This window comes from Carcharodon carcharias, chromosome 15 (assembly GCF_017639515.1).
Source record: "Carcharodon carcharias isolate sCarCar2 chromosome 15, sCarCar2.pri, whole genome shotgun sequence".
In the NCBI taxonomy this organism is placed as follows: Eukaryota; Metazoa; Chordata; class Chondrichthyes; order Lamniformes; family Lamnidae; genus Carcharodon; species Carcharodon carcharias.
In genome coordinates this window covers 4,534,535-4,553,236 of record NC_054481.1, presented here as the reverse complement: position 1 = coordinate 4,553,236, position 18,702 = coordinate 4,534,535, and the positions used below count along the sequence as shown (strand labels likewise).

General features: G+C 43.1%; 1 protein-coding gene across 1 annotated transcript in view; it reads left to right on the top strand.

The window, feature by feature from the left end:
* xylt1 (xylosyltransferase I) overlaps positions 1-18,702 on the top strand; it is a 286,218-nt gene that overhangs the window by 129,313 nt on the left and 138,203 nt on the right. The window contains exon 2 of the mRNA XM_041206662.1: positions 8,531-9,038. Within this exon, the coding sequence (XP_041062596.1) occupies positions 8,531-9,038 (508 nt within the window). The remainder of the gene's footprint in view (positions 1-8,530; positions 9,039-18,702) is intronic.

Here is an 18,702-nt window from a genome sequence, read left to right as displayed (position 1 = left end):
ATTCAATTGAAGGTCAAAGGCAAAATCAGTCTTTTATTGGAGAAAACCTCTCCTCAGACTCGGTCCAAAATGGGTTAAGGTCCTTCTCCAAGATTTGAAAGTTTGAGTCAAGAAAGGAGATACCCTTGTAGGAAGAGGAAACCAGTGGTTAAGTTGGATTTGTAAGTAAATGAAAAACAAGAAATATATATACGTTGTACGGAATTTGAATATTGTGTCACTTTTTTACTAAGCAGGGTGGAATGTGTCCATTTGTGTTTGTATGTATGTAAGTAAACTGGAACAAATCAGTTTCAGTTGGGTACTTGAACTCAATGTACATGCACCAGTCTCTTTTTGTGCTGCAAATATATTACAAATAGTATGGCTGTTGTAAACCGCTATTTTCTACCTGTCAATGGACCTGCACTCAGGTGATAATTGGAAGCTTTCATTCATAGTAATAGTGCAGAACTTACCTCTGATTCTGGATGCAGCTGCAAGTTGAAGCTATATCATGACTAGAGTCAATGGCTGATCAAAAGCCAGCTGTTTCTGTGCTGGTCTTTTTTTAAATTCATTTGTGGGATGTGGGCTTCGCTGGCTGGGCCAGCATTTATTGCCGATCCCTTGTTGCCCTTGAGAAGGTGGTGGTGAGCTGCCTTCTTGAACCACTGCAGTCCATGTGGTGTAGGTACATCTACAGTGCTGTTAGGAAGGGAGTTCCAGGATTTTGACCCAGCAACAGTGAAGGAACGGCGATATATTTCCAAATCAGGATGATGAGTGAATTGGAGGGGAACATCCAGGTGGTGGTGTTCCTATCTATCTGCTGCCCTTGCCCTTCTAGATGGTAGTGCTTGTGGGTTTGGAAGATGTTGTTGAAGGAGTTTTGGTGAATTCCTGCAATGCAACTTGTAGATGGTACACACTGCTCCTACTGTGTGTCAGTGGTGGAGGGAGTGAATGTTTGTGGATGTGGTGCCAATCAAGTGGGCTGCTTTGTCCTGGAAGGTGTCCAGCTTCTTGAATGTTGTGGGAGCTGCACTCATCCAGGCAAGTGGGGAGTATTCCATCACACTCCTGACTTGTGCCTTGTGGATGGTGGACAGGCTTTGCAAGTCAGGAGGTGAGTTACCCATCACACAATTCCTAGTGACTGACCTGCTCTTGTAGCACAGTATTTATATGGCTAGTCCAGTTCAGTTTCTGGTCAATGGTAAACCCCAGGAAATTGATGGTGGGGGATTCAGTGATGGTAATGCCATTGAACATCATGGTGATGGTTGGATTCTCTCTTCTTGGAGATGGTAATTTCTTGACACGCGTGTAGCACAAATGTTATTTGCCACTTGTCAGCCCAAAACCTGGATGTTGTCCAGGTCTTGCTCCATTTGGACATGGACAATTGTGCAATTGTGCCAATTGAACATTGTGCAGTCATCAGCAAAGATCCCCATTTTTGACCTTTTGATGGAAGGAAGGTCATTGACGAAGCAGCTCAAGATGGATGGGGCTAAGACACTATCCTGAGGAACTCCTGCAGCGATGCCCTGGGACTGAGATGATTGACCTCCAAGAACCACAACCATCTTCCTTTGTGCTAGGTATGACTCCAACCAGCGGAGAGTTTTCCCCGATTCCCAATGAGTCCAGTTTTGTTAGGGCTGCTTGATGTCACACTCGGTTAACTATGGCCTTGGTGTCAAGGGCAGTCACTCCCACCTCACTCTTTCTCTGTTGGTTGAAATTTGTGTGGCCTTTGGTTCACAACTCAGAAGGCTTTTTAAAGGGATTTTTTTCCCCCTGACCACGCGAATAACACATTGGGCTGAATTTTCCCTCCGTTGAGGGAGGGGAAGTTGATGGGCAAGCACACTTCCAATTGGCGCCCCCGATCGGAGGCGCTCCGCCATTTTACATAGGCGGGTCCACCGGGAAGCGCTATGCAGTCCCTGTGTGGGCGGGGGGAATATCTAAAATCGAGAGTGCGCTCTTTCACACATGCGCACAAAAGAGTGCACTCATCTCCCTGTGGCTAAGTGCTGCCTCAGGGAGATCTCCTGTACTTTCAACAATATTAAAAATAGAGAAAAAAAAAATTCCCTTACATGTCCCCTCATGTAGCAATGTCACATGAGTTGGGACATGTTCATAATTTCCAAAAAAAACTTTATTAAAATTTTTAAAACCCTACATGAAACCTCATCTCGCCTGTAGATAAGGTTTCATGGTTTTCCTATTCCCTCTGGGGCTCCTGCCCACCCGCCAACCTTAAGGTTGGACGGGCAGGTCCACTAATTACTTTAGTTGCTTTGTCAATGGCCTCAATTGGCCAGTGACAGGTTGGCGGTCCCGCAGCTGATTTTGCTGCATCCCCGCCTTCCTGAAAATTTAAACGGGGCACAGTGACATCGGGAGTTCCGCCCGCTCGCCAGCAGTAAAATCCAGCCCGTTGTTACTCAAAGACTTGGCAATCATTTGAAGTGGATAATCTGCGAGCAATAATCATCTGTGGGAATTGCTGCTGTTTTCTTCACTTAAGATGTGTTGCAGAAATCACCCTCTATTTTGAATCCTTCTAAAAAGCTGTTCAGTTCTCTGTCTATAAATCAGGAGGACTCAGCAATAAATAAGATCAGAGAATTTTACAGTGCAAAAGGAAATCATTCAGCCCTTTGTGCCAAATGCTAGTTGGCTGAAAAAGCTACCCAGATAGTCCTATTCCTTGCTCCTACCCGTATGTCTAAATTTTCCTTTTCAGATATTTAACTACATTTTTAAAGATATTATGGATTCTAATTTTGCTACTGTTTGTTTCTGGTGGGACATTCCATTTTCCAACAACAATGGTTTTTATAAAAATCTAATCTCCCACTTTGCTATTTTAATGATCTTAAACTTATGTCATCTCGCCATTGACTCACTGATTAATAGAAATAAATTTTACATGTGTACACTATCAAAGCCTCTCATAATTCTGAGCACTATCAGGTCTCCTTTTAGCCTTCTCTGTTCTGGTTAAAGGTTGCCCCAGATTCTCCAGTCCCTCATCATAATTAAAGGTCTGTTACTATGCCAGTAAACCTTGTCTATGCTTTCTACGTGATCTTGACATTCTCCCAAAAGTATGATGCTCAAAACTGGGTACAATATTTTTACTGTAACCAAATCAGCAATTTGCATTAGTTTACCCATTGGTTCTTCAGATCAGCCATGACCTTATTGAATGGTGGAGCAGGCTTGAAGGGCCTAGTCCTGCTCCTAAGTCTTATGTTCCTACGTTTACTTTCACTCTCTTTTTTCCAATGTCCTGGCCAATATTTATCCAGCACCCAACATCAGTTTGGAATTAAAAAAGAACCTGCTTGCTATCGCAATGCTCTTTGTCAGAGCTTGCTGTTTCCTACATCACCACAGGAACAGCTCTGCAAAAGTACTTTATTGGCTGTAAAGCACTTTGAGATGTCCTGAGGTCTGGATGAATGCAGCTCCAACAACACTCAAGAAGCTCCACACCATCCAGGACAAAGCAGCCTGCTTGATTGGCACCACATCCAAAAACATTCACGCCCTCCACCACCAACACACTGTAGCAGCAGTTTGTACCATCTACAAGATGCACTGCGGTGACTCGCCAGCACCTTCCAAACCCACGACCACTACCATCTAGAAATCTAGAAGGACAAGGGCAGCAGACACATGAGAACACAACTATGTAGAAGGTCCCCTCCAAGCCACTCACCATCCTGACTGGATCTATGTCATCGTTCCTTCAGTCACTGGGTCAAAATCCTGGAAGTCCCTCCCTAACAACACTGTGGGTGTACCTACACCACATGGACTGCAGTGTTTCAAAAAGGCAGCTCACCACCACCTTCTCAAGGGCAGCTAGGGATGGGCCATAAATGCTGGCCCAGCCAGCGAAGCCCACATCCCATAAATGTATAAAAAATGTCACATGAAATGCTATGGAAATGCAAATCATTCAAATCTTTATTTATAAAACCAAAGATCCCATGTGCATTTTTTGAAAGCTTTCTCAATTTGTCCATTGACTTTTAAAGATCTGCACATCGCTCTACTCCATTTAAATTTTTAACACCTCGTGCATATGTCCTCCTATTTTTTTCTCCAAAAATGTGTAACCTTACATTTCCCTGGTTTAAATTTCATCTAACTTGTATTTGCCCATTTTACCATTGCCAGTCACATACAGTCTTGCATAGGACTTAGGAGCAGGAGTAGGCCAGTGTGCCCTGCGAGCTGGTCTTCTTCACAGTTAACTACACAATGATGCAATTGAGCTTGCAACTTCATTATTTTTGTCATAGCCTTACTAAGAACTATTTCAAACTCTTTGGAAAATGCTGTGCTTGATTCACAGTTACAAGAACTGTACAGAACAGACTTCCCGCAGGAACCAAAAGAATAGCACAGCAGTAAGAGTTCTCCTAATAGCCTGTTCCGGGGATGGAACTTAATGAACTGATGACGCCTATTAAAAGACTCAAAAATAATTGATTGGGGAGAATTTTCCGCTCATCGGGCGGGTGCGCGCCCAACCGAACTGAGCATAAAATGACGTGCGATAATGTTGGGTAAGGGTCCCGACGTCATTGCGCACTCGCACGATATTTCGCTCGGCGGGCGCTCGCTATTAAGGCCATTAACAGGGTAACTGAATGAATTTTTTCGCTGCCCATCCAACCTTGCGGTTGGCAGACAGGTGAAAAAGCCCAAAGCGGCCTTTGCGTTTTTTAGGAAGCCTCGTCCACGGGAGGGATGATGTTTCCAACAGCAAATAAAAGTAAAACAAAAATTTTTAAATTGAATTAATAACGTGGCCATGCTCATGTGATAGAGTCACATGAGGGGACATGTTTTATAACATTTTAGAAATCTTCATCTTTAATTTTCAAAACTTTTCATCTCCCTGAGACAGCTCTGTGGCTCAGGGAGCTTTTCCTGTGTGCACCTGTGTGCATGCGCAAAGTTCCCCGCTTGCCCTCCCCCGCCCCCCCACTCCCATCGCCCGCACAGGCAGTGCTGAGCGCTGTAGTGTGCGACTCACGCTGGGCGGTCCTTAATTGGCTCTTCAGTGTGAAATCGCGGTCTGGCCCCGATTGCAGGCAGCACTTGACTTCCCCTGCTGAGCCTGCCTAATGAGGGAAAAGCCCTCCCCATTATCTCTGTAGGAGAATTATACAACATAACAAAGTCTGGCTTTTCCAACTGAATTTGTTTAATTAAATTAGTTGGCAATTAGATATTTTATTATATATTAACATGATTATCTGAGCATGAAGATATATTAAAAGCCAACTAGAAAATGGAATACCTTCCCACTCGAAAGTATATTGTACAGTTACAAATAAATGAGGTGTTGAATACTCATATCTTTCACATGGTATAGTGTCTCTGTGAGAAAGAAAGTAAACCATGTTTTGAGTTTATGATCATTACTATTCTGCCAGGCTTAAAACATAAGAACATAAGAAATAGGAACATGAGTGGACCATTCGGTCCCTCGAGCCTGCTCCACCATTCAATAAGTTCATGACTGATCCTCCTGTGTTTCAATTTCCACATTCCCATCTACCCCGGATAACCTTTGATTCCCTTCCGTATCTACTTCTGCCTTAAAAATATTCAGTGACCCCGTCTCCACAGCCTTCTGAGGCAGAGAGTTCCAAAGTCGCACAACCCTCTGAGAGAAAAAAATTCTCTTCATCTCTGTCCTAACAGTGCGACCCCACTGGGACTCACCCACAATAGGAAACATCTTTTCAATGTCCACCTTATCCAGACCGTTTAGCATCCAATTAGGTAGAAGGAGTCTAAATGATATATAAATAAATAATATTTTCCCGTGCTCCCCGTGGCTGGGTGGATGACATTCTGATCGATTAGTGCCTTTCAAGATTCTAAGAACAGAGATGTAATTAATGAATCATTTAAAATTGATTGACTGAAATGACAGTAAAAGTGGTATACTGTGTAAATTAGTGTCAAAAGTGCTGTGTCTGTCTGGGTTTGTTTGTATCAAAATGAATGAAATTTCTTTCAATATTGGGTTTTTTGCTTTGATATTTTCTGTGAAAACAGGCACACGAGGTAAACTTTTGAACTTCAGCATGTAAATCTGCACAGTCATGTTCTGTGTAGCCAAAAATAACTCCTTCAGCCGCTGTCATGAAGAGATATAAAGGTGTATAATGTATTGGAAATTATTTTTTTAAATGGAATTCTAGTGGGGGTCTGTGTCTAGGTATGTGGCTTAATTGGATTGGCCAGCTAGTCTGGGTGCTCTGAGGAGTAGTAGTTTTGAGACGTTAATTGGGTGAACAGTAAGAAGAACAGTAAGGTAAAGTGTTCATTTGCATTTGTTGAATAAACCATTCAAGACTGCAAGTAAAATCTTGCACTGAGTTAGAAAAAGCCAAACAATGTGTTTATTTTTTCAGCTTACTAATTAAATTGGTGCAATGAAAGGGGTTTTATTGTTAGAAGAGCTGAAGTTCAAAAGACCTAGTGATTCAATGGAAAATTTACATTCAAAGGGAAAGCTAGGTATTTAAAAAAGGAACAGAAACAGAAAATGCTGCAAAAACTCAGCAAGTCTAACAGCATCTGTAGAGAGAAAGACAGATCATTTTGAGTCTGTATGACTCTTCCTCAGAGCTTTTAGATAAAGAAAGGAGTTTGTGTGCATAAAGGAGAGGCATTTAAGACCTAACCAGCCTGAATGCCTGCAGCCAACTTGCAAAGGAACCTTATTTGGAATTCGTAAGACCAAATGTGCTTTGTCTGGTGTCTATTTAAAGTCTATGGGTTACTGTTGCCTTCGTGGAGATTTACATGGCATGATTAATTTGGGGATTTGTTAAAAAGTTATTATGGTAGTAATTTGTAGCCATGTGTATGTGTTTAATTTGTTAAATTAATAAATGTTTAATTTAGTTTTATATAAAAACCACAAGACTCGGTGGTCTTATTCCTACTTAATTCAAAGTCTGCATCTTAAAATTACAAATTGCAAAAATGGGTTATGACAGTTGTTTCAAGTTTCCCTCTGGGATTTGAATAACTCAGCCTTTACCATCGGCTGAGTCATAATGACTGCCACATCACAGCAGAGCCAAACTGTTTTCACTGAAATTGGAATTGTATAAGAGAAACTATATATATGCTTGTTTCCCCTGGAGTTTAGAAGAGTGAGGGGTGACTTGATTGAAGTATATACGTTCCTGAATAGTCTTGACAAGGTAGACATCGAAAGGATGTTTCCTCTTGTGGGTGACTCCAGAACTAGGGGGCACTGTTTTAAAATTAGGGGTCGCCCTTATAGGACAGAGATCAGGCAAACTTTTCTCTGAGGGTTGTGCAACTTTGGAACACTCTGCCTCAGAAGGCGGTGGAGGTGGGGTCATTGAATATTGTTAAGGCAGAGGTAGATAGATTCTTGTTAGGCAAGGGAATCAAAGGTTATTGGGGATAGATGGGAATATGGAATTTGAAACAAAAATGCATCAGCCATGATCTTATTGGATGGCAGAGCAGACTCAAGGGGCCAAATGGTCTCATTCCGCTCCTTTATCATATGTTCGTATTTGGCAGAAGAGGATGATTATTTTTTAATTGGAAGGCTGATCTCTTTTCAAGATACATTTGGTTAAACAGAAAACTTATTGCACTCATTCCTCACAATCATAAAGGGACAAACCTGTACGCTATTCAGCCCCTTTAATTATTTCCCTGTTTTTCTGTTAAGTGCAGTGCGGAGGCAAAATTAAATATTTTGTGTAGAAATTGTCTTGTGATGTGATGTGAAATTGAACTCCGCTTGTGCGGCTTACTGCATTATTACCTAAAGTCAGTTGGCCTCTACAAGAACTGTAGAAACCATACAGAGGATTTGACTTAGTACTTTTTTCATCACCAATACTGCATGCGTTTCAGAAAATTATGGTGAGGGACTTTTGGAGTGAGTGGTAGATTTGTCTGTTCATATTGGACCAGCTAGGCACAGTCCATAAATATAAATGGGGTGAGGAGGATCATACAGCTGTAACAGCCTATCCAATTTCCTGTCCATAATTTAAAGATAAATTGGGTGGGCTTCATTATCATTATATAATCCTCTACACCCTTTTTCCTCTATATGCTGTGTGTTGGCCATCTAAATATACCCACATGTAGTAACAGGAGCATCTGCTCCAGAGTGTCAAAAAGTTTGAAAGCGAAACAAAAACAGAATTACCTGGAAAAACTCAGCAGGTCTGGCAGCATCGGCGGAGAAGAAAAGAGTTGACGTTTCGAGTCCTCATGACCCTTCAACTGTCAACTCTTTTCTTCTCCGCCGATGCTGCCAGACCTGCTGAGTTTTTCCAGGTAATTCTGTTTTTGTTTTGGATTTCCAGCATCCGCAGCTTTTTTGTTTTTAGCTTGAAAGCAAAGTTTGTTCTTTAGTTACCCTACTTATCAATTTGCTAAAGGATTAGCTTTTGGATACTAACAGCTTGGTTTCTGTGTGTCTTTTTTTTCCCAGGATGTGCTTCTTTCTCACAAGCCAAAGGAAAAAAATCGGATCGACAGTAATAATGAAAACTCTGTCCCGAAAGACTTTGAAAATATTGACAATAGTAACTTTGGGCCAAGAATGCAAAGGCAGAAGTTGCAGTCGGAAGTGAAAAGTAAAGCTCCAATTGTGCAGAAAACCAAGAACGAACAGGTGGGCAAAGCCAAGGACCATTCATTGTTGGGGAAGAACACCAATGAAGTCCTGAAGTATGGGAACTATAAGGTCAAAAATGCCAGCAATTTACCACCAAGCTACAAGACTGGTAGCTTGTACAAAGGTGGGGTGATTGGAAAAGGTTCTCAAGAAATCCATGATGAACAGACTCCCAGATGTGAGATATCGGGCAAGGAAGCACTATCAGCACTCACCAGGGCTAAAAGCAAGCATTGCCGACAGGAGATTGCTGAGCTGTATTGCCTTCATAAAGATAGAAAGTTAATGCCGGAAAAGGTACCTCGATTGTGTCCATTGGAGGGTAAGGAGCTCTGATACAAATCTAGTTGTTAATGTAATAAGCAACGTGAGGGACTATGAGCTTTCTCTCTATCCTTCTGTCTTCCTCTCCACCTCTCTCTTCTTCCTCTTTGTCTTTCCCTCGCACTTTCTCTCTTGGTCTCCCTCTCTTCAATTTTGATACATCTCTGTCACACTTCAGATATACTCTCATACATGGAAATTTCCATATCACTTTTCAAAAAGAAGTACAAAAAGAATAAAACTGATGGTTTTCAATCTACAAAAATGGTTTTGCAGCAAAAGAAAATTGCTCCTACTTCCAGAGGGAGAGAAAAAAGATAGATCTGATCCCTGCTAGCTTCCAAGTAACCTTGAGAATATCACACCTTGCAAAGTTAAAACAGTTAAAGTTGGAGCATTGCGGAATCCAAGCTTCATGTAGCTGCATTTCAGTAGTTGATTAAAATATTAAGCTTTTTGTCTCGCAGTCTACTGTTAATCTAGTACCATATACTATACCTATGTCATTAAGCAGCAAAACATAATGGCACAAAAATAATTATAAACTCTAGCTAGTAAGATTAATCCCACAGATTTTTTGAACATTGTTACTAGATAAATTAATTTGCACAAACAATTTGTTTGATCTAAAGAACAGGCATGGATGAAGGGATGAAACCTGTGTTATTAAATTGTTACAGATTATATGTGATACCATGTGGGTGTTCAGAAGAGGTCACAGAATGCTAACATGCTCAGAATTAATTTGGAAATGCCCTAGTTATTAGTGTCTACATTAACTGTTTCTTTAATGTTGAGTTGGAAACCCTGAGATAGTAAAAGCCACCTGATGCTTTGACCAGTATTCTGTCCCCCTGTGCCTGGGGTGTAGTGCTGCCGGAGCGTACCTGAGTGCCACTCCAGCACCTCCTGAGCACCACCAGATGTTAAACTCTCCTTTGCCAATCGGTCATCCATTCTGCTGCTCCATACTGATTGTGATGGTGGCGGTGGCCGGGGCAATGTGACTGGATGTCCAGCTGGATCTGTCTGAGTGGCGGCAGGAATTGGTGCAGTCGGGCCCAGAGTTGGCGGTCTGGACCCTGGGCTGCTGCTGCTCAATCACCTGAGGGTGAGGGCCGGCCTGTGGCAGTTGTCACCTGAGCTGTGTAGCCTCAGAGACTGGTGCTCAGGTCAAACCGACTGGCTGGCCTCCCCGCTGAGCTGAGCCACCTGCAGGCCCTACAGTTCCTTCAGGTGCCTGGGAATGAGCTCGGCTCCCTGCCCGACAGCCTAGGCCTCCTGGAGCAGCTCCTGGAGCAGCCTGAACGCGAGCGCTAACCGCCTGAACCAGAAATCACCCCACCCTCAGCCACTGCTTCCGCCTCAGCAGCCTCAATGTGTCTGGGAACCAGCTGCAGGCCCTTCTCAGGGACATCTTCCAGCCTGGCCTCACCCTCCTGAACTCCATCCCCACCTCCAGTGACCTGAGCAAGGAGCCACCGCCTGGAGTCAGTCACCTAACAGCCCTGAGGGTGGATGTCAGCTCAATATACACAGCCTTTCAATAGCGATAGAAATTATTCTTATATAATTACATATATTTAATAACCTTTAAATCGTATGGCAGCCAAAATTGTGATCTAACCTCTCAATGTGGCCCACAGTGCTTTCTTAGAGTTTGATAACTTTAATAACCTTTCTGTATAATTATATATAAAACTATATAATCATTTGTAATATTTAATAACCTTTCTATAATGTAGCAACTTAAACCCAATCTTCTCAACGTGACCTCACAATGCTTTGTTAGAGTGCTTTATTCTTTCATGGGATGAGGGCATCGCTGGCAAGGCCAGCATTTATTCTAAAGAAGAGCCATATTGGACTCGAAACGTTAACTCTGTTTCTCCCTCCACGTACGCTACCACATTTGCTGAGTTTTTCCAACACTTTTGTTTTTATTTCAGCGTTTGTTGCCCTAACTGCCCTTGAGAAGGTGGTGGCGAGCTGCCCTCTTGGCATCTGAGTGTTAGGGTTGGGGTGTATGTTTTGCTTGCCTATTTCCAAGGGTAGATGTTGGGATGTTTCCTTTCACGAGGCAATGTAGAACCAGAGGGCACAGTTTAAAGACAGGGGTTTCCCATTTAAAATGGAGAGAGGAAGAATTCCTTCACCAGGGGTCATTAGTGTTGGGAATTCCCTTTTTCGCAGAGAGCAGTGGAGGCTGTGTCATTGTGTATATTGAAGGCTGAGTTGACAGATTTTTGATCAACAAGGGAGTCCAGGCTTATATGGGCTGGGGACGGGCAGGCAAGATATGGAGTTAAGGTCACAATCAGATCAGCCATGATCTTATTGAATGGCAGAGCAGGCTCGATGGGCCGAATGGCCTACTCCTGCTCCTATATCTTATGATCACATACACCCCACTTGATTTTTCTTTCCACTGATCTCAATGGAATCTACCCCATTAACTGCCTGACTGTATTTTCAAACTGTAAGATCGGTGTTGATTTTAATCCCCACTGCCTCCAATATTGAGGCTACTTGTTTCCAGGAGTAACACTCATGGGGCGATTTGGCTTATTGATGGTAACAATCAGAACTGGAGGGAAACCCCCTCGCAACCACTTGGGACTGCATCATGTGTAATGCAGAGGTGGCCGGCACGGGGGCCATGTTGAGTTAATTCTACCTGCGTTATTATATGGGGCACAAGGGCAAGTTTAGCCATGAGTTGCCGGAGTTTGAGTTTAGGCCGGACGGTAAGATTCTGGACCGGAATGTCCGGAGCTCTAAGTGTGGATATGAATCTGGAGCCTGGGGAGATTAAGAGGTGGCAGAGCCAGGCCCAGGGTCCCAGACCTCTCACTACTGCTGCCGAATGTCTCTGAATCAATGTGCAGCAGCAAAAGCAGTAACCCTCCTGTACAGCTCCCTGACTGTAAACAAAATACAGACCTTACAACTCCCTGCATACAGCTTTCTCATAAACAGGCATTTCAGGGTCTTTGATGCTCAGGGTTCCCAGGATCTAAAGCAGCATCAATATCCTGCTGCATTTGCCTAAGGAACATTAATTCCTTGGCTGTGATGGCCTGAGGATGTGAAACATAGTATAGTGTTTGTATTCCCTGCTGGCAGCTCCACATGGAATTTACAGCATAGACTCAGGCCATTTGGCCCATTTCATTTATGTTGGTGTTTATGTTTCACACAAGCCTCCTCCCTTTCTTCTCGATCACACTATCAGGGTAACCTTCAGCTTCTTTCTTTCTCATGTGTTTACCAAGTTCCTTGAATGTATCTATACTAGAATTATTGAATGGTTACAGCACAGAGGAGGCCATTCAATACATTGTCTTTATGTCAGTTCTCTGCAATAGCGACTCAGCTAGTCCCACTCCTCGACCTTTTCCCTGTGGCCCTGTAAAATATTTCCTCTTAAGATAATTATCCAGTTCTGTTTTGAAAACTGCAATTGAATCTGTCTCCATCATACATTCAGGCAGTGCGTTCCAGATCCAAACCACTTGTTGCATACAGAAGTTTTTCCTTATGTTGTCTCTGGTCCTTTTGTTAATTGCCTTAGGGTTCTTGCCCCTCTGCCGATGGGAGGTTTCTCCCCATTTTCACTATCTAGACCCCTCATGATTTTGAACATATCTAACAAACCTCCTTTCAACCTTCTCTTCTCCAGGGAGAACAGTCCCGGCTTCACCAATCTATCCACATAACTGAAGTCTCTCATCCTTGGAACCATTCTCATAAATTTTTTCTGCACCCTCTCTAAAACCTTCACATTCTTCCTGTTGAGGCTGAACTAGTGTTTTATGAAGATTCACAGCTTACTTGCTTTTGTACTCTGTGCCCCTGTTTATAAAACCCTGGATTCAATATAATTTATTAACTGCTTTCTCAACCTGCCCTGTCACCTTCAATGATTTATGCACATATACACAGGTCCCTCTGCTCCTGAATTTCCTTTAGAGTTGTACCCTTTATTTTATGCCACCTCTCCTCATTCTTCTGACCAATATCACTTCACACTTGTCTACATTAAATTTCATCTGCCACATGTCTGCCCATTCCACCAGCCTGTCTATATCCTCTTGAAGTCTATCACTATCCTCCTCATAGTTCACAATACTTCCAAGTCTTTTATCAGCAAATTTTGAAATTGAGCCTAGTACACCCAGATCTAGGTTATTAATATAAATCAAGAAAATTAGTGGCCCCTCCATATAGCATCCCCCAGTCAGTAGTAAGTAAAGTTTTCTGTAATTCATGTTTTAATAGGCTTGAATTAAATAATTAAACTGTTGCACAATGAAATTCTACCTATGTTAAGGACTAATGATTCAAAATACCATATGGTTTGAAATAAAATGCCTATCAGCACTATTTTTCACTTAAAAAGCATTGTTTGATTGACGTTTGGGGACTCAAATAATTAATACACAAGAAAACAATGTAATAGCAGATTTAGAAATTATATGGCCAACACATGTTCTTGGAGCTTCTGCACCTCAAAATTTAGCACAGCACCCCTGCCCCGTGCCAGCACAAAACAAGTTAGAGTATTTGATCAAACCTGGGGTTTGTTGATGGCTCCTCAGCCATTGTTAGCAGCACCTCTTCGATTGCAAAAACACATCTCAACTCTTTGAGTCAGCAGGAAAGAAAAGCAGAACTGGCAATTAACCTTCTGAAAATAAATTCCAAATTCATTCTGTCATCAAAAAGGTGCAGTACCGATGCAGTCATTGTCTAATGACAAACTGAGAATTCTTAACTGTCAACAGTTAAGCGGAGCAAAAATATGAGTTTCAGCTTCTGAACATTCCAGCACTGGCCACAGTGAACCACTCAGCAGCTTCTCTGCTGGAACAGGGGCCCAGATTGCTCATCTCCTGTCATCACTTCAGTTCCCAAGTGGAGTGTAAAATTTGAAAGTCATCTGATTTTTTAAACCCAACACCAAATACTCTGAAAGTAATAATCTTTCAGGAATTCAAGACAGTTTCTGAAGGCTAGATGCAATGATCATTTCACATTCCATTTTATTGTTTTATTATAGCATGTATCAGAGCAGCTAATTTTAAGGTTGTGTTTGAAGCGCTGTTGTTCTCAAGAAATTTTAATCTCCATGGGGAAGAAATGAACACAATAATCCAATGACAGGATCCATTCAGTTCTTCTTAAACCATGAGGCCCAATTCCATATTCCCAGAGCAGATCATTGGAAGCCACCAACTGTGTATCTGTGACTTCCCCTACAGTGGTTTCTGGGAGAACTATCATGATACATCAGAATCAGCTCTACAATATTGTTCTTGTTATTTCTTATTGTTGTGGTGCCAGACTTGGTTCGGTGGTGGCATTTTTGTTTCTGAGTTAAGAGGGTTGTAAATTCACCTGCCATACCAGAAACCTCAGCGCTGTCACTTCAGTGCAGGATCTAGGGCATGCTGCACTCACAGGCGGATCAACTTTGTGTCTGCTTTCTAAGGTATATGCAAACGATTGCATGGCACTTTTTTGAGGAAGACCAACGGAACTTTCTCTGGCGTCTTGAATAATATTTATCCCTCAGTCATCATCGTAAAAAACAAATGATCCAATCCTTATTACATTGATGTTTTTGGGTCCTTGCTGTGTGCAAATTGGCTGCCGTGTTTCCCACATTACAACAGTGACGACACTTCAAAGCTATGTCATTGGAAAAAGCACTTTGCGACATATTGATATTGTGAAAGGTGCTATATAAATGCATGCTTTTTTTTCAAAGAAGAAACACGTTAAATACATTAAAATGGGGCACTTGATCGGAGAATCGTTTTGCAACCCCCTAACTGGGCTATTGTAATTCAACAGAGTAGCAAACCAAGGAACCTGGACTTGTGAACATATTGACTGTAGAAGAGGTCCTCAGTCAGGGTAAACTTTTTTTGACCTTTCTGACTCTGATGAAATGTTTGTTTTGCCAGTAATTCACCAACAATCAATGTGGGTGGTGCAAAAGGGTTTCCCCTAGGAGAGTGTATGGCTGAAACAACAAAAATTGAAAACTGTCTGATAATTAGATTGATGTTGAGTTGATCTGTTTCCATTGTAGTGACTAATGTTAAAAAAACTCTTCTGTCAGCCACTGACTATCAGATCATCTCCACTAAAGTGCTTCTGAAACCAACAAATATTTGATGTGCAGCAGAGTCAATCCAAATTATTAAAAAATTGAAAGCAAGAAACACAACTTTTATCTCAATGAAGAGTGTCCTCGTTATTCCTGTTCCCTTTACTAACTGAATTGGATCTTTATTGTTCAGTGTTTAGTTCTGGTGGTGTTTAGTAGTCTCTGTTGTTTGGTTCAGCCACAACTGAAGTATTGTGTCCAGTTCTGGGCATCGCACTTTAGAAAGAATGTGAAGACATTAGAGAGGGTGCAGAAAAGGTCCACGAGAATGGTTCCAGGGATGAGGGACTTCAGTTATGTAGATAGATTGGAGAAGCTGGGGCTGTTCTCCTTGGAGAAGGTTGAGAGGAGATTTGATAGTAGGTAATCAAAGTCATGAGAGGGCTGGACAGAATAGATAGGGAGAAACTGTGGACGAATCGAACCAGGAGACACCAGTTTAAGTGATTGGGGAAAGAAGCAATGGCGACATTAAAAGATTTTTACGCAGCGAGTGATTAGGAACACATTGCCTGTGGGTGTGGTGGAGACAAACTCAATTGTGGCTTTCAACAGAAAATTGGATTATTATCTGAAGAGGAAAAAATTGCAGGAAAAGGAAAGGGAATGTCAGTGAGTGAATTGGTCTTACAGAGGGCTGGCACAAACTCGATGGGCCATTCTACGGTTCGATGTTTCTCGTGTTTGGTACCCTGGGGCCATAAAGATATGTGGCCCTCCGGCAGTTTCCTGCCAAAACTGAAATGCATGTCCAACCTAAAACTCGGTTTAAAAGGAGAGCTGTGGTGTTTGATGCTGCACGTGTTCACTACTCCTGATTTTAATGATGCCAACATTTAGTACTCTTAGACTTGGAAATTCCTGATGCTCTTTTATTTTTGAAGTGACAATATTGCTTTCCTAATGGTAATTGATCAATTTGCCATTTGGGAATGTGGACAGTATGTCTGCCAGGAAATACTTCTAGAATAATTTCCTTTGGCAAACAAAGAGGAATTGGTGGAGTGTTTATAAAAATACAAACATACAAAATAGGAGCAGAAGTAGGCCATTCAGCCCATGAGCCAGTTCCACCATTCAATAAGATCATAGCTGATCTGTCTGTGTTTCAGATTCCACATTCCCATCTATCTCATATAACCTTTAATTTCCTTGCCTAAAAAGAATATCTACCTCTGCCTTAAAAATATTCAATGACCCACCTCCACCGCCTTCGGAGGCAGAGACTTCTAATGTCACACAACTCTCTGAGAGAAAAAATTCTCCTCACCTCTGTCCTAAAATGGCGACCCCTAACTTTAAAACAGTGCTCTCTAGTTCTGGACTCGCCCACATGAGGAAAGATCCTTTCCACATCCACCTTGTCAACATCGTTCAGGATCTTGTACACTTCAATCAAGTTCACCCCTCACTCTTCTAAACTCCAGTGGAAACAAGCCCAGCCTGCCTAATCTTTCCTCATAAAACAACCTCTCATTTGAAATTTTAATCTAATAAACCTCCTCTGAACCGCCTTCAACACATTCAGATCCTTCCTTAAATAAGGAGACCAAAACTACACACAATATTCGAGATGCAGTCTCACTAATGCCCCGTATAACTGAAGATAACATCCTTACTTTTATAAAAACAAAAAAACTGCGGATGCTGGAAATCCAAAACAAAAACAGAATTACCTGGAAAAACTCAGCAGGTCTGGCAGCATCGGCGGAGAAGAAAAGAGTTGACGTTTCGAGTCCTCATGACCCTTCGACAGAACTTGAGTTCGAGTCCAAGAAATAGTTGAAATATAAGCTGGTTTAAGGTGTGTGGGGGGGACAGATCCGCCAGATCCTCCCGCACATCCCGTTGGACATCCAGCATCTGCTACCTAATTGACGATTCCAGAGGTGGTTCATCTGCCTTTGACTCAGCATCAGCCTAGTCTCCAGCAGCCCTCGGACTGTCAGGCGCCCTGGACTCTCTGTCTCCGCCTGCTCCTCAGGCGACTGTGAAGTGCTCTCACCGCTGTGCTCTGATATTCTAGCCCAGGATCTAATGCCCACCGAGGTGCTGGTATCTGCGCTAGTGGCTGGTTCAGAGAGTGGGTGTGACACAGCTGCATGTGAAGCCTGGTGGTCCTCTGGCACCAGGGTTGGCTCTTCGGGGTCCTGCGATTGAGTATGTGCCTGTGAATCTAAGGGAGAACAAAAACATGTCATTAGTTAAAATCATCACACTGTCACTGTGTGTGTCAGACACCTTGGTGATACCATGGAGATCTGCACCATGGTGCCATCATCTTTCAATGATCAATGGGGAATCCAGTTTTGAAGTTCCCATCAATAAAGAGACTACACAAGAATGTTTGCACCATCTGAAACTTTCACCTCTGTGCAGTACACTCTTACCTTCATCAGACACCCCAGCCTCTCTGCGACCAGTTAACCGAGGTGCGTGGAGCCTCTCCGGTTCGAAGGCGTCCTGCTTGAGTCTGAACAGGATTAGGAGGCTTGGCGACCTCTGCTTGTCTGTGACCTTTCAATGTTCGTATGGGTTGTCCTCTCCTGAAAGGACAGAGGAGCATTGATTAGTCCACTCTCTACCTGCAGCTCCATTGCAGCCTGGCCAACCCTATCTGAGGAACACCTTGTAAGTCATGTCCATCGAGCCACAAGGCTTTCAGTCCAAGCAACCAGGGCTTACCCCTTTGGCCAGCTCCGGTGTGATTGCAGTTGGCGCTCAGAGCTCTGAGCTCCACGGAGTGGGGGAAGCGCGGCCAGACCTTAACACTTCAACACACTTCTCTGTGCCGACACGGTACTCACCCTTCCCGAACGCAGCAGGTCGTTAAATATTTTGTGGCACTGCATCCATGTGCGCCGCATAGCTTCGTGGCTGCTGACCTGGACTTCCACCTCCTCTCAAGCTCTTTTTGTCAGGTGCGGTGGCCTCCTCCTTCAACCTCTGGGGACAAGGATATCCCTCCTGACACCCACCTCCTTCAGGAGGACCGCGAGGGACTCGTCCGAAAACCGTGCGGCTGAGTGCCCACCCAATCTGCCCTCCCATTTGGCATCTCCAGCCGCATTTGAGGCCATAACTTCAGTGTTCCGAACGCTGCAAATATTTTCTTCCCTGGCAGCCTTCAAGGAGCTGCCTTTGTTGTTTTTAAACCAGTTGCCGGGTCGTCATTGGACCCAGCAGTCCACAGGCCAACCTTCCTGACCATTGGGAAGACATGTTTCACGCTGGGTAGGCCTTAATGCGCCAACCAGTGTGAAATCGCAGTCGGGGGCCGATCGCGGGCTCTGGACCGTTTCCCGACCGGTTACGGGCCCAGCGATCAAGGGTGAAATTCAGTCCCTCATGTGTTGGTGGTGATGAGTTCATGAGATCAGGTTAATAAAGAAGTATGGTCATTTTAGAGATTATTTGGTTGATGCATTAATCTAGAGCCTTTTTTAGGTTAATTGACACTTTGGCTGAAAAACTGGCAGCTAGT